The 15924-nt window shown below is 40.2% G+C and overlaps 1 protein-coding gene across 2 annotated transcripts; it reads left to right on the top strand.

Annotated features, from left to right (window-relative positions):
* Window positions 1–7612: 7612 nt before the first annotated feature.
* etaa1b (ETAA1 activator of ATR kinase b) lies at window positions 7613–15714 on the top strand. Of its 2 annotated transcripts, none has more exons than XM_034101223.1 (6): window positions 7613–7915; window positions 10292–10403; window positions 10769–10833; window positions 10961–11070; window positions 11244–12106; window positions 14764–15714. In XM_034101223.1, exons 1-6 carry the CDS (start codon window positions 7886–7888, stop codon window positions 14874–14876), a joined length of 1293 nt encoding a protein of 430 aa, XP_033957114.1. In that variant the 5' UTR covers window positions 7613–7885; the 3' UTR covers window positions 14877–15714. The 2 variants fall into 2 exon arrangements, with proteins under 2 accessions (XP_033957114.1, XP_033957113.1); XM_034101222.1 differs by having other exon boundaries at window positions 10292–10409.
* The last annotated feature ends 210 nt before the right edge of the window (window positions 15715–15924 follow it).

The following is a 15924-nucleotide window of genomic DNA, read 5'->3' as shown; positions in this document are numbered from 1 at the left end:
TAGTGTTCCTAGTGTTCCTACTGTTCCTACTGTTCCTGTTTTCCTAGTGTTCCTGTTCCTAGTGTTCCTAGTGTTCCTGTTCCTAGTGTTCCTAGTGTTCCTGTTCCTAGTGTTCCTGTTCCTAGTGTTCCTAGTATTCCTGTTCCTAGTGTTCCTAGTGTTCCTGTTCCTAGTGTTCCTAGTGTTAGTGTTCCTAGTGTTCCTGTTCCTAGTGTTCCTAGTGTTCCTAGTGTTCCTGTTCCTAGTGTTCCTAGTATTCCTGTTCCTAGTGTTCCTAGTGTTAGTGTTCCTAGTGTTCCTGTTCCTAGTGTTCCTAGTGTTCCTAGTGTTCCTGTTCCTAGTGTTCCTGTTCCTAGTGTTCCTGTTCCTAGTGTTCCTAGTGTTCCTGTTCCTAGTGTTCCTAGTGTTCCTAGTGTTCCTGTTCCTATTGTTCCTGTTCCTAGTGTTCCTGTTCCTAGTGTTCCTAGTGTTCCTAGTGTTCCTAGTGTTCCTGTTCCTATTGTTCCTGTTCCTGTTCCTAGTGTTCCTGTTCCTAGTGTTCCTGTTTTCCTAGTGTTCCTAGTGTTCCTGTTCCTAGTGTTCCTACTGTTCCTACTGTTCCTGTTTTCCTAGTGTTCCTGTTTTCCTAGTGTTCCTAGTGTTATAGTGTTCCTGTTCCTAGTGTTCCTAGTGTTCCTGTTCCTAGTGTTCCTAGTGTTCCTAGTGTTCCTAGTGTTCCTGTTCCTAGTGTTCCTAGTATTCCTGTTCCTAGTGTTCCTAGTGTTAGTGTTCCTAGTGTTCCTGTTCCTAGTGTTCCTAGTGTTCCTGTTCCTAGTGTTCCTGTTTCTAGTGTTCCTGTTCCTAGTGTTCCTGTTCCTAGTGTTCCTAGTGTTCCTGTTCCTATTGTTCCTGTTCCTAGTGTTCCTGTTCCTAGTGTTCCTGTTTTCCTAGTGTTCCTAGTGTTCCTGTTCCTAGTGTTCCTACTGTTCCTACTGTTCCTGTTTTCCTAGTGTTCCTGTTTTCCTAGTGTTCCTAGTGTTATAGTGTTCCTGTTCCTAGTGTTCCTAGTGTTCCTGTTCCTAGTGTTCCTAGTGTTCCTAGTGTTCCTAGTGTTCCTGTTCCTAGTGTTCCTAGTGTTCCTAGTGTTCCTGTTCCTAGTGTTCCTGTTCCTAGTGTTCCTGTTTTCCTAGTGTTCCTAGTGTTCCTGTTCCTAGTGTTCCTACTGTTCCTACTGTTCCTGTTTTCCTAGTGTTCCTGTTTTCCTAGTGTTCCTAGTGTTATAGTGTTCCTGTTCCTACTGTTCCTAGTGTTCCTAGTGTTCCTACTGTTCCTACTGTTCCTACTGTTCCTAGTGTTCCTACTGTTCCTACTGTTCCTACTGTTCCTAGTGTTCCTACTGTTCCTACTGTTCCTAGTGTTCCTTGTTCCTACTGTTCCTACTGTTCCTAGTGTTCCTAGTGTTCCTAGTGTTCCTAGTGTTAGTGTTCCTAGTGTTCCTTGTTCCTATGTGGCACGTCAAAATGGCATGACAAAAGTCTATTTCATCATAAAGACTTTAAAACAAATAGAAACTGTGACTTGTGTCCCTGTAAGCAACTGGAGAACTTGAGCAAATTAAATGTTTGACTTGTTCAGAATCCTGAAATCACACCAGTAAAATACGCCGGGAGAATATAATGAAACAGAAAGCCAAATCAAACCACAACTGTCCTGCTTTGATGCTCTCTTCTCCTCTTTCTCCTCTTCATCTCAACCATCCACCGCTGGTTGAAAGTGCAGTTGCTCGCCCTTTAGCACTTCCTTTTCGCCCCAAAGCGACCAAAGAATCGCTGCTGGGATTCTTTCAGATGGACGCCAAAGCACCTTAGGCCGCATCTAACCACTGCTGAAGCCCACTGATCTGACACTGCAGAAGCAGGCATTGTTTCAAATGCTTTCATTCACAGTCCCAGCCATTGGCAGACACTGTGAAGTGGGTGAAATCCCAGCTTGGTGAAGCTGGCACAGAAACCCAGCCTCCTGGATCCCTTCCACTTCAGAGAGCTCTGCCACATGCTAACTGTCATCCACGAGGCCCTGCTAGCCCAAAGGGGGGTCTGGCAGAATTGCTGAGGGAGAATGGGGGAGTAGATGGGGTGGTATAAACATTGGGATATACCCTTCACATACAAATATGGAAGAAAACATGGACTCCTTCGAGATGCAGCACCAGAGGCCATCAGAGGTGATCATTATTCAGGCAGACACTATTCTGAGTTAAGCTTCATATTCTCCAGCCTGTCTCACTCACCTGGCATCTGCCCAGTGAGAGCCGTCCCTGGGATCCACAGCAATGATGAACCCCCCCCGACTTCACACACACACACCTCCTTGTCCTCATTGCTGTCTACGCCTGGTAGATCCCCTGGCATGTTTGCTCCTCCTTCATAAACACTAGCAGCTGCTTGGGCAATTAGCCATTAGCTCTTTACTTTTTACTATAATACCGGTCCTCAGAAATCTTCACAATTAGCTCCTTAATTGCTTCTAAACAACCCAGGCGTAGCCGATAAATACAAGAAGGCGGTAGGTAGTTAGGTGAAAAGACAGGCTTCTGGGAAAGAATCAAGCTAGCTAAAAAGCCAGGCTAAACTGTTCTTCCTTTCGCCTCCCTGTGCTGCCTCTGGTCATTTTGTTCCTGCCGTGCCACAGCTTGGAAAGGCTTGCATGGATGGGAATCTCAGAGCGGGTAAAAACACAAGGCAGCAGAAGCCTAATGCCTCATATTCAAATTGAAGCCGACACAGCCATGCCCTTTATTCTGTGGTCTAACTATCACATCTGAGAAAATGCTAACATTCAGTGTGACAGAGGGTGTTACGGTGACTTTTAGACGGGCAGGACACGGCCCCCCCTGGCGTGGATCTGCGTGGCAGCGAGATATGACACAGCTCGCCTGACAGAGCAATGGGGATACCCCCAAGATTAACTGAATGCATTAAAGGGAGGCATGAAACGAAGCTAACTGTTGATTAAATCGCTGTTACATCCATACTGGCAGTTCCAGTTAACCTGTTTAACTTTGACAACAGCTATGCCGCGAACATGGCAATCGCCCACAGGCCTAATGTGCTGTGTGTGGCATCGAAACGGACATGTTTATCAAATAAATGGACGACGAAGTAATGATGTTTTTTAAGATGCCAGTGTGTGAAGGATTTGGATATGAAGTCAAAGGACAGAAAGCCAAATAACTAAATATTTGATGTTTGTTTATATAATTTATTGAGCAATATACTATAGTGTGTATAACACAATGCAAATATTAATAGAGGAATTGCTCCGTTTCTTTATTTGGTATCCTTGTCATTGTATTACATTTGAGAGAGAATATGTTACTTTGGGAACTTTTTAATATATGTTTTCAATTTTGTAGATTGATTAATCACTTAATAAAATGACGAAAATAATCATTTTGAATGTGCATTTTCTCCAGAATCCAAGTCAGGTCAGAGTGCAAACGGATGATCAATGTTAAACTAAAACTGTACATTTGTAATTCACTATTTATGATATACTTGTTGACATAATTCGTAGTGTGTCTGTTTTCTTTCCAATACTGTGCTGGTTGTTTGGTTGTTTTGTATACAGTCTGACATATTGTTTGTTTCTTTAATGATGAGTACAAAAACATTAGCACACTTATACCAATTTGGACGATCTGGAGCCCATGAAAAAACATCGCTTGTGATTGAGTAAATGAGAATGAGTTTGCCCCAAAGATGACACATGTTGCTGTTGGCCTCCAGCCCCACACATTTATCGTTAGCGGTGGCTAAATATCTGCTGATGTTTTGATGAAAAAAGAAATATGCTTTAACTATGGCTGTGGAGAACGTCTGTCCGCAACAGTTTCTGGCGTTCAATCAAAGAAACACACTTGATTGGCTTCCTCAATTCTCTATATTGATAAACTGCTTCCAAATGAAAACAATCAAAGCTGAATCAAGTATAATCAAGCATAGTAATACCCTGCAGTGTGTGTGTGTGTGTGTGTGTGTGTGTGTGTGTGTGTGTGTGTGTGTGTGTGTGTGTGTGTGTGTGTGTGTGTGTGTGTGTGTGTGTGTGTGTGTGTGTGTGTGTGTGTGTTACAAAACACTATTCCAGCACCGCTGTACAATATGTTCTACACAAATCTACACAAATCTCTTCTAAACAGACTTTACTTACCGTTTTCACTTTCACTCGCTTTTTTTATCAAACACACACACACACACACACACACCAAACACACACACACACACACCAAACACACACAGTACCAAGGAGGTATACAAGCACCATCTAGTGCTTTATTCTGGAATTTGCTCTGCAGAAGGACAGAAATGTGATGAAGAATCCCACATGTTCAGTTATTTTCTATTTAGAATATTTGTTCTTACATGATTCAACATTTAAATATTCAAATTCTCAATGTAGAGAGATGGTTAAGTACATTTGGCATCTCATTAGGAGAATAGGATAACAACTGTGACCAAAGCATATTCAGCAAAGCTGCACAAATACAAAACCATGAAGAAAACAATGCCTGTTTGATTATAAGTCCAGTCCATAATTGTGCCTCTTAGTCAGCCTGACTCCTGTCGTGAGGGACTTGCATGTGTTTAAAAACAAAGGAAAAAGCAATTAACACATCAAATAAACAAATATTACTATGTATACGTTACTTAAACGTTCACTAATCCATTGTCAAAACTTAGAATTCCTTTTTAAAAACAAGTTTCTCATTCTACATCAAGACTTATGCTCAATGGACACTGAGTACTGTGTGCGTGTGTGTGTGTGCGTGTGTGTGTGCATGTTTAACATTATGTACCTCCTTTCCTCAGCTTTCATAGATAAGTAGACGCTGATGGTGGAAACATGGACTAGTTTCAACAACTCGGCTGTATCTGGAATCATCACCTAACCCTAACCCTAACCCGTTAGCGCTGAAGCCATCACTCATTTCACTGAGACGTGTGCATTTTTTAACAATTATGCAACAAAAAGCCAAATACAGTTTAAAGCAATGATATAACTGAAGTTCAGATTTAAGACGTGTTTTTCTCTTTCCTGGGAAAAAGCCAATGCATGAGAGGTTTCTTAAGAAATGATCTGAATCAAACTCTTTATAATTTCTATTAGAAACCCAGATGTTTTAAATACAAAAGTACAAAAGTATTCCCGTCACTTCTTGTAGTACTGTAGATGAAACAAACAAAGGTGTACTGAGTGTAGAAAAATGTTTCATGGGCTGGAAAAGTCCCAATGACACCCATGGGCGGCCTAAATCACTACAAGTCCAGGTTAAAAAAGTTTTAAAGGTCAGAAAAATAGTCTGGAGACAGAAACGTTATACTAACTATACAGAACTGGATGTCACCTTTGACGAATGTGTTTTAATTAAAAGTGTAAATGTATTTCAGACTCAGATTTGGACTCTGACGTGCACTCCCTATAAGCACGCCAAAACAAAAGATAAGCTGCTGACCCATCAGCCCTCTTTATCGAAAAAGCTTGGCTGACATACTCAGCCTGAGTGCACCGTATTAATAGTCTCTTTGACCTTTGATCTTAAGGCTCTAGAGTTATCACGTAAGATTGGTTATGAAAGTATTCTTGCCTTAATGTATCTCAAGACACTGACATTTGACTGTTACTGAGAGATATCTGGAGACTGGGGGTTAAAGTCCCCCTCGGCACACAGGCTGCCGTTGACCTTCCCTGTGCCGACTGATGCATGTGATACTACTGCTTCCACTTTCTCCTACAGAGAAGGAATAAGTGTCTCTGCTCAGCTTTAACCTGAGTTTAAGATGTGTGAGTACAAGAATGATTGGAGACATCAATATTTTTGGAAGCTAGTATGGAAGCCACGTAAGGTCAAATAGGCAACCTAAATAGTCGATGTGAAAACCCACAGCTTTTCATTGAAAAGAAGACATTTTCTGTCTCGGTCAAACAATTTCTAACATTAAAACCTTGTATTTCTTGTTTTAGCAAGAAATACAATACGGAAAAATCATATCAAACACAAATTGTTATTCCAATCAGTCTATTCTATATGTCTTTCAGTATGTCTAAATGGGGTCTTTGAACAATAAATACTCATAGTTATTGGTTATTGTTTAGGCTCATCCACACTGATAATCCTGAAGGCAAACCAGTTACAGACACAGCTGTAGTACCATGCTAACCTCAACAGACCTTTGTGGCATTTCTGCCAAACACCGTGTAATTTGAATTGAGCATACAAATTAGTTTGAGTCAGATAATAAACATGTGTGGAAAGAGTGATTGATTTATTTGACATTATGCATGCAATACACACAAACAACATACAACAAGGCTTCCGCAAACAAACAAGCTTCAGGCCCAATGAAGCCTGCACAATTACTGACTAAACATATGGGTAAACCTACTTGGTGGTACCCAGCTGTCCGCCATAATATTTACTGCACTGCTTGCATCCAGCCAAGAGTAATACAGGCTCAGATTTAATGTCTGGATTTCAAGGAGTTCACAGATAAAGCACAGACTTGTTGAAATTAACTTTTAAAAAACTGCACTGATAATTGTTTTTTCAGAGCATTGGTAGTGTTGCCAGAAACTGACAACACGATGAGACACATTTTATTGTATGTAGTCTGAAGCACTGGTACACCACTTAAGTCCAGGCACTGCTGTTGACCCTTAAAGAGGCTTCAGTGGATCAGCAGTATCACTTCTCAAAGATAAACACTATACTCATACTATGTGTGAGTGTCTTGTCTAAAATCCAAACTCGTCCACTAATATTCAGTGGTGGAAGAAATATTCAGATATTTGATTTCAGTTCAAATAAACATACCACAATGTCATAATACTTCAGTAGAAAATAAAAGTTGTGTAGCCTATTTTAATGCTAGTAGTACATTAGGTTAAAGCCTTATGAGTTCTTACAGAAAAACCTATAATAGTAAAAGTATTAACTATGGGAGAAAAATAACTCTTTAACTCAGTTAGATTATTATGTATTATACTATTTCAATGTTGTGGAGCTATGTACAGTATTGTTAAGTATAATATTTTACTGATTGTTTAATTAACTGTAACAAAGGCTAGACATTGATATGCTCATTGTATGTCTTATAATAAAATCTGCAAAGTAGCTAGCTGCTAAGTAATGAATGTAGTAAATGTAGCATAGTCAAATAAAAAGCAGGCTTATAGTATTTCCTTCTGAATTGTAGTGACGTCGTATGAGGTTTAATGATAAGAAAGTACTTGAGAGAAACACACGTAAAGATTGAGGGCTTTTTTTAAAAACTACTTAGCTTTACTTGGCAAAATCTGTAGGCGGTCATCATGAAGTTAACTATAGTCCAGGTTTGGGACATTTTATTAGCTTTATTCGTCATAGTAAAACCATTGGAACATGTAAGTGAACTTCTGACAAACACACATGTTCATACCTTACAATATGGTTCACTTCTTACCTTACAGTCTTTGGTTCATACCTTGACAACACAACAGCGCAGTTGTTCTGCCTTTCGCATTCTACTGCAGCGCCGTCGAAGAAGAGCCATAAAAGCTCCCCGGCACCCGTAGTTTGATGACGTTGCCGGCCAAACATGGTGGAGTGAGCACAATTTAAAAACACAGCAAAAGTGTTTGCGGAACAGAATGAACACACCGTGAATATAAACGATCAGACTGGCTGCTCCAAGACACGAACCATCTACGGAGCACTTAACACAACAATGTACAGCAGAGGTTGCGCTATTTTTGTAGTTTTAGTGAGCGATGTCACAACCACATGGCTCTGAGTCCACTGAGATGTGGAGGAGTGTTTGCAAACTGAGCAGCAACAACACAACGGACAAGAAAACAGGACAGCAAATACATGTCACACCAACAACAGCCATGTGTAAAGGTGAGGATGCAGATCTTTTAGATGTATGCTCTGCATGATTAGGTTAAACAACTGGTGGATTGAAGCCACTTAACCCTGTGTGCTACTAAGCCTAGGGGAGCGGGGCAGCGGCCATGAGATCAAACACAATTGTGACAACATGCTTACTTACTTCACTTATTACTTTATCTAATGTCACAATACACCATAAACCTTTTATGTGTCTAAAAGGTTCATGATTTAGTGTCAATGTTAATCCATGTGACACGTGGGAAAGATTATATATTGATAAGCATCTTCTTACTTAGAGAGATCGAATTTGATATTTTTAAAGGCCTTAAATATATTATTTCACACACATACGGGTATTGGGCCGAGTGCGACACCGTACTTCCGGTATCCGCCATTTCACGAGGTGCAAGCAGAATATCATAGTCTATTGCCATAATCAATATCTAGTCAACTCTAAAATACCACATATATGCAATGGCATGATAATATTATTGTGACAAGTGGGGTATTCACCTGGTGTTTCCAGAAATTAGACGTAGATGCAGCCAAAATCGACGAAGGCCACTTTCAAGGTTCGTTTTTCCATACATCTGCAGGCAGTCTTGTAAAGGCAATCCGACAACCCACACAGCTCTACTTTACACTGGTAACGACCTAGAGCACACCCCTCAAATCCAGAGATGTAATCCGAAAACATGCAGCGATTTCTTCGGTCGTTAATTCAGAAAAAAAACCTAGTGCGCTCTGCCTGGCTACTTTAGCTAGCTGTTTATATTAGCACCTCCAGGATATTAGCACCTCCAGGAAAATGGCATATATATATATATATATATATGTATATATATATATATATATATATATATTAGTGCTGTCAAAATTATCGCGTTAACGGCGGTAATTAATTTGTTGAATTAATTGCGTTAACATATTTAACGCATTTAACGCATGTGCAGAATGGCTCGCCGGCTGGGGTAGGCTACACCCATACCAAGAAATGGCTTAGCCCCACCATGAAAAATGATGTTAAAGTAAGCAAAATAAAGTCTGCCAACTCGCACGGAGTAAATTGCACAGACAGCCGTTAGTAAGATTGATTTCAGTAGCCACGGTTTTGAAAACTTTTGTCACGTGGTGATCATCTTCTCAATAGAACATCTTTGATAACGGCGTGGTGTTGTTGCAGGAAGTCCCGACGGAGAATACTCTTGCTGTAGTACAGGGCAGAGCCATATAATAGTAATAATATGGCTCTGGTCCAGGGGTGCACATAACTGGTACGCAGGTTATGTGCGTAATCTGAAATGCGTACCGTCACTTGTGTCACAAAGCGCATTTGCGTACCGACGTACTTGTGAAGCTTTTCCAGAAGGCGGTTCGATCACCGGACGACAGAGTCGGTCTCCGTGTGCACAGACAGGGTTGCTGTTAACGTCGGTCTGTACAACGGAACTGTGCCAAAACTACGCCGACCGGCTGCGGAGGGAGACTCCCCCCTTCACGGGAGAACTGCGCTAAAACAGCTGATCACAACGTTCACACTCTGTGGTCACGAAGTACTCCACTAGCCGCCGCCGCCGCCGCCCCCCCCTCCTCTGTCGACTTTCCTGAAGTACTCCCCCGTTGTTAGAAATCAACACGTAATGAATTAAGACCCCATGGTTTGATGATTGATAGGTGTGTGGGTTGTCTTTCATTTTGACATGCAGAAAAATGTTATAATAAACATAGATACTGTATGTTAAATTGATATATCCGCCTTCTTTCATTTATCTTTCCATTCCCAACAATATACATAAATAAATGGCATATTTTGGACATAGTTCGAATGGTGATTAATCATGATTAATTCATTTTTAAGCTGTGATTAATCTGATTAAAAATGTTAATCGTTTGACAGCCCTAATATATATATATATATATATATATATATATATATATATATATATATATATATAGCGCGTGTTGCATTCTGGGTAGCTCGTGGCGTCACTGTGTGTGAACAACGGTGTCCTTGACGCTTAACGTTAGGATGAGGTTTGGGATCTAAGTTGGTCATATTAGAACTCAATTAAGATGTTAATTGTGCAGGACTGTTAGCTAACTTATTACATTTTCTGTAGCTGCTAGAAGCTGATGGCATCAGCTGTTTAACAGACGCTTAGGACTTTACCAGTTGCATAAATGTTACTAAGTGTTCCTCTCAGATCTAAATTATTGTCATCTCAGAAAAGCCTCTGAAGTACCATTTACATCAACAATGTCACACTAAGAAGACTTATACTAATCCTATCATGTATATTGTTTTCCTAAATGCACAAACTAATTGTTGTCATGGAACAACATGGAGGATAATAGTCTAACACTTGATTTGTGTTTGATGCGCAGAGCCCAAAGCGGATAGGCTTCAGCAGATACCCCGGCTTGAATAATGGGGATTCTCCAGGTGATGGAGAACCATCACAGGACATCTTCTGGGACTCTACATCACCCACAGCTGGTACTGGTAAACCAAATAGATACCCAACACAGAAATCACATCTGTTTTCTGTTTCCATTTGATTTATTTTTTTTAAATCACAGACTTTTATATCCGAATTACAGCTTAATGATCTTATACTTAATTGACAACCTGCACACCTGCTAAAGATGCGTCTTGCTGTTTTACTAGCGGCTGTACTTGGGGATGGAAACTACACATAGATACAAATAATTATGTTATATGACCATACACATGCAATAACACTGAAATTACTTTCAATAATACTTTGAAAACACAACTTGGATCCCATTTATGATGTATGTATAAGTAATTTCCATTGTTTTTAGGGCGTTTAGTAAGTAACAGTTTCTATCTGTCTCCAGGGCCCGGACACGTGAACACAAGAGTTGTGGAAATATCCGATATTGCCAACCGTATTGCTCCAAAGGTCAGTTATTTCTTATTTTCTTGGTTGTACCACTCAGTTTGAGGCGCTGTATTAAGGTGTTTGACTTCTTCGGCAATTATTTTGAATACAATTCTTAAACTATTGCTTATTTTGTGTGTTTTAAAAGGATGTGAAGCGGAATGAGAATGATTCTCCTCTGGTGCAGTGGATAGGTGACGGTGCCTTCCATTGCACACCGGAAACACCAACGCCAAGCGTGAGAAAGAGGTCCTCAAGGTGTGTTATCTATTCATTAAACCAGAAAGTCTCTCACTCGGGACAACAGGTGTATTGCCTACATTAACAAACACTATTTGCAAGCATTAAAGTACATTTTTACTAGTAGCATTTGTTTATTTTGGATTAGAAGAAACACATTTTTTCTTTATTTTTTTTCTTTCTCTCTACAGGAAGAATAGCGTGGACGACCTCAAGAAACTGGCCTGGCAGTTTGATGAAAACATGAAGCAGGACAGAAAACTGACAGAGACATCAGTCCTTGGTAATGTGAAGGACCCAACGGATCAGGTGGAGGCCGAGCTGCACGCTCTATTTGACTCCTCCACCCAGCAAATCAGCGGCTTCCTGAGCCAGGGCTCGTCAACATCGGCCCGCACACAGAAAACAGCTGCACATCCTGCAAGGGGATCCTGTCATGACGACTGGGAGGACGACGGCCTCCTTGACTCCTTTGTGCTGTCTATTCCTATTCCTGACACAATCACTGAATATCAGAAGGGTGGTGTAGACTCTGTTAAAGACATTTCAGACAGCTTATGGGATGATGGGGACGACGACGCGCTGCTCTACCAGGTATGTGACACCGTGGAGAAGATCTCTAACAGTCAGCCACAGCAAGCAAGCACCAGCAACTGCCAAGCAAAGCAAGATATTTATGTAGACAGACAGAGAAAAACCCCTGTGCCAATCGACACGTCCCGGCTCATGGTCGCCGGTGCGAATAGTCGGTCGCCACGTGCTTTTGTTCGCTCCAACTCATTACCGGAGACTAGCAGTAAAGCTGTGAACTACCAAGGGTGGAACATTCCCATAAAGGGTGCCAGCAACAGATCACAGATGTCCCGGAGCCACCCGGGAAGCCGTGGGAGTCTGGGCACATTTAACCAGGACAGGGATTCCTCTGGAACTTTCCAGGCCGGGAATGTGGACATGAAGCCGCACTCAGTGTCAGCCGGGACATCGCAGAGCTCCAAGTCCCACCACACGGCCTTCAAGAGAAACGTGTCTCACTCGGCAGCTATAAGCAGCAAAGGTGAGCCGTCTAACATGTGCTATTTACTCCTGGTCTCTACTAAAGCATGATAAAGAATAGTTTAGATTACATTTGATTGTCATTGCACAGAGTAAAAGTACTGTTAGCATCTCTAACCAGCAGCGCAAGAGAAGCCGTAAAGTGCTTCATATAAATATGACAGATATAAAAAAATTAAAAAAGCATGTACACTATGAAAAGTATTATAGTTTCCAAACACTCTGAACAGTAGTATGAATGTTGAATACACTATAGAGGTAATAGGAAAATAAACAGTATACTATCGACTAGTGCTGCGTACCGGCAAGCCGAACCGGTACTGGACTTGTAAAAAGTTTCGGTTCAAGTCCGGTTAAAACCGGAACGTCGGGAACCGGTACTTGGACTCGCAAAAAAACTAGCATTTACGTATATTCTGGTGTCTGTTGTTATTTAAACATTCCCTGATAAACGTTATTCAGCGTCAATAAATGAGTGCTAATCCCAGTGTGCTCAGTGTACAACATCACATGTAATTTCACCTTCGATTCACGGTTTGAAAACGTAGCCTTTCGCCACATGCTAATGCTAACCGGAAGTGAAGAATTTTCAGAATAAAAGTATTAGTTAAGTTAATAGTGTGAACTTCCGGTTTTTTCAGAATAAAACTGATTTAAATTAAATAGTGTATTTAATTCAAAATTATGCCATATCAACATTGATTTTAATTTCTAACAGTATGTATGTACATCACTATGTATGTAGTATGTACTGTATAATGTACACATGTAGAGTTGTAGAAAATACATGTACAGACAGTACAGTACACTCTGACTGTACAGTCACTACAGTTTAGCCTATACTGTATAGTAGGTGTGTAACAGTGTAATGCGTATAGTCTACTCTACACTCTACCTTTCAGCAACGTTTTAGGGATTTAGGCTCAGTCAGCTCAGGGACTGTTTGGTTACTTTAGTTTGGTAAATGAAATAAATGTTTGAACTTTGTAGTAGTTCACTGTAGTTGCTGTCATAAGTCATTTGTAGACTAAGTGGCAAAAAGTGTTTTTTCTACATTTGTACTTTGTAGAGAAATGTAGACACAAGTTGGAAGGGAGCACAATAAACCTGATGAGTTTGAATTTGAGTTGATTATTGTTAATTTTAAATTGATAATTAGCTCACAATAAGTTCACTTTAGTTACTCACACAACTTGACACAAGACATGGGTTCAGGTCCGGACTTATAAGTCCGGACCTGAACCTGAACCTCTGGACTTGAGTCCGGACCTGAACCTGAATGTGAGTCCAGGTACGCAGCACTACTATCGACGCTGACATAACAAACGTATGAACACCTTATAGAACAGTAAAGACACTATAGACACAAATAATATGAATTATTATTATTAGTATACTATAGAACGTATAACTAGTATGGACAGTTTTATAATAAAAATAAGAAAATAAATGACTTATTCAAAGAAAAAATGATTAAATTAAGCTAAAGTTAAATGATGTTAACAAGTAAGAACACATGTTGTTTGTCGTAAGAACACTTTTCTATAATTCGACAGCATTATAGTAAATGCATTTGATAAGTGGTATCCAGTAGAATATGTGAAAACTAAAGCGGGGGTCCGCGGGGTCTTTAAAAGTTGATAAATCAATTTAGCGAAAATGAAGGCTATTAAAAAGTATTAAACGGCATTTCCCAAGGTATTACCTTTAGTAGCTTGTTTTCAATAAGTATATAAAGTGTCCAAAGAGGTTGTGTTCTACCGTCTGCCTGAATGTAGTCATGGCGTAGGTGTGTAGTGTGATTCTGTGGAGTTTATTGATGGCATCCCGTTGGATTGGACGTCATCTGAACAGGACATCGCACGCTCGCTGCTTGATGGCGTGCGACGGTCCGTTTACGCCGGTTGCTAAGCAACATCGTTATGGGGAAATGCAAGTCTGCGTCCAAATGGTTGGAAGATAAGGAGGAAGGACAATCAATACTGTATATAGTGAATGTGAGGTAAAGTGTGTCGCCAAGGTAACCGGTTAGAACTCAAAGTGGCGATGAGGTCTTAAAATGTATGGAAAGGGTCTTAAAAGGTCTTGAAAGGTCTTACATTTGACTTCAGGATTCCTGCATACACCTTGTAGGTATTCCATCAAGCAAGTGCTGGTTTATGTTTTTTTCCTCCACTCAATGCTTCTTGGCAGTTTGTCTATTCCATTTACTGTCTTAAATACTCTGCATTTAGACTGGATATTGAAGTGAAAACTCACAAGTGAAACAGATGTCACATGTTGTTCTTATAATGAATGACAGCGTGTGCACATGGACAATTCCCCCACAGAACAAGTAAACAGAGCTATGGATTTAATTTGGGATGCTGTCAGAAGTCCAAACCTCGGGAAGCTTCATTGCCAATGAATTGCAAACTGATTTTTTTTTTTCTGGACATGGAGGGTGGGTTTTAGTACTTTCCAAATGAGCTCCACCATGCTGGTTCTAGTTATGGTAGCGAATTATGTATGTCATCAAATTAAAACTTAGCTGCTCAGTCGCCACACAAGTTCTGATTTAGGGTCAATTTGAACCTTTTTTCTTCAAGTGTTTAATTCTCAATGATTTCTAAGCTCGTGTCTTCATTAATTTCCCTCACTTCCCTTCCTCCTTTTCAGTTTTTGTCACAAGCCAGATGACAGCAAAGTGCTCTGCAGCCGAGATCGAGAGGAAGAAGCAGGAGGCGTTAGCCAGGAGACGACAGCGAATGCAGAACGCCCCGAAACCGTAGAGGAGCTTCGTCCTGAATAAAGGGATATTATAACACTACAATACGAATCAGTCCTTTTCACCAATGATGGCATCCAAGATATATCATGTTGGTATTAATCAGTATTATTATTATTATTATTGTTGAAAAAGCTGCTCTGTGCTCTTGCTGCTGATGTAGAAATGTGAAGCTAGATTTAAGCACTGTTCTCTGATCTGCCGCTGGGATAACAATAGAAGAGATTTCCCAGAGCTTTTCTAATGCTGACTGAAAAAGAGTTTACATTCCAGTTGGAAAAAGTTCTAAATGTTCTGTTGTGTAATGTCTGCACATATTTTGGATAACTTTTGTTTGCTTTTGTTTAAAAGTAGTAAATAGTTTCATCTGTGTTTCTCTTGGAACTGAAATTCCAAGGGCAGAGAGTCGGTAACACGTGATTGGTTGAAGTTATTCATTCGACATTTCTTCATCTAAGTAACAATGAAGACAGTCATTGCTGTATTGTTGACTGTATGTGTTTGATCAAACAGTGTATGTGTCTTCCTATATATATTTATATATATATATAGCCGACTTTTGTTTGTGCTTGAAACTTTTTTTGTAGCTTTTATTTGCACAGGCCAGAATTATGTGTTATATTGTAACGACAGTGAGCCTCTGTAGACAACACATCATGTTAATGGCCATTCACCTGAAGATGATTGCCTTACTATTCCTAGAAGTTGTGATCAGCTGTGTTATGAGGGTAGACTTGTCGTAAACAGGTGATCAGATATACTTTCCTCAGTGCCTTTGTTTTTTGACTCCAGCCTGTTACCTCACAACAACATGATGAACTTATTGACAATATGAATTTTGAATAAACACAAACTACTACTGTTTTCTATGATGTTGTGTCGACCTGCCAAACCCAAATCAAAGGATACATTATTCAGACTGTATAAACGACTTTAATCGTATTTAGTGTGAATGCAAATTAAAGCTAACAATGCAACTTTCAAACAATGTTGACGGGGAGAGAAGTTCTGTATTGAATAGAAAATACAAAAAAAGGAAGCGGCAGGTGCTT

This window comes from Pseudochaenichthys georgianus, chromosome 15 (genome assembly GCF_902827115.2).
Source record: "Pseudochaenichthys georgianus chromosome 15, fPseGeo1.2, whole genome shotgun sequence".
Lineage (NCBI taxonomy): Eukaryota > Metazoa > Chordata > Actinopteri > Perciformes > Channichthyidae > Pseudochaenichthys > Pseudochaenichthys georgianus.
This window is presented reverse-complemented; position numbering and strand designations above follow the sequence as displayed.

Bases quoted from the DNA above. Each gene is read 5' to 3' on its own strand.
- etaa1b (XM_034101222.1), top strand. From the start codon at position 7,886: ATGTCACACCAACAACAGCCATGTGTAAAG. The intron at 10,410-10,768 runs GTAAACCAAATA...ATCTGTCTCCAG, and splicing joins ATCACCCACAGCTGGTACTG to GGCCCGGACACGTGAACACA. The intron at 11,071-11,243 runs GTGTGTTATCTA...TTCTCTCTACAG, and splicing joins GTGAGAAAGAGGTCCTCAAG to GAAGAATAGCGTGGACGACC.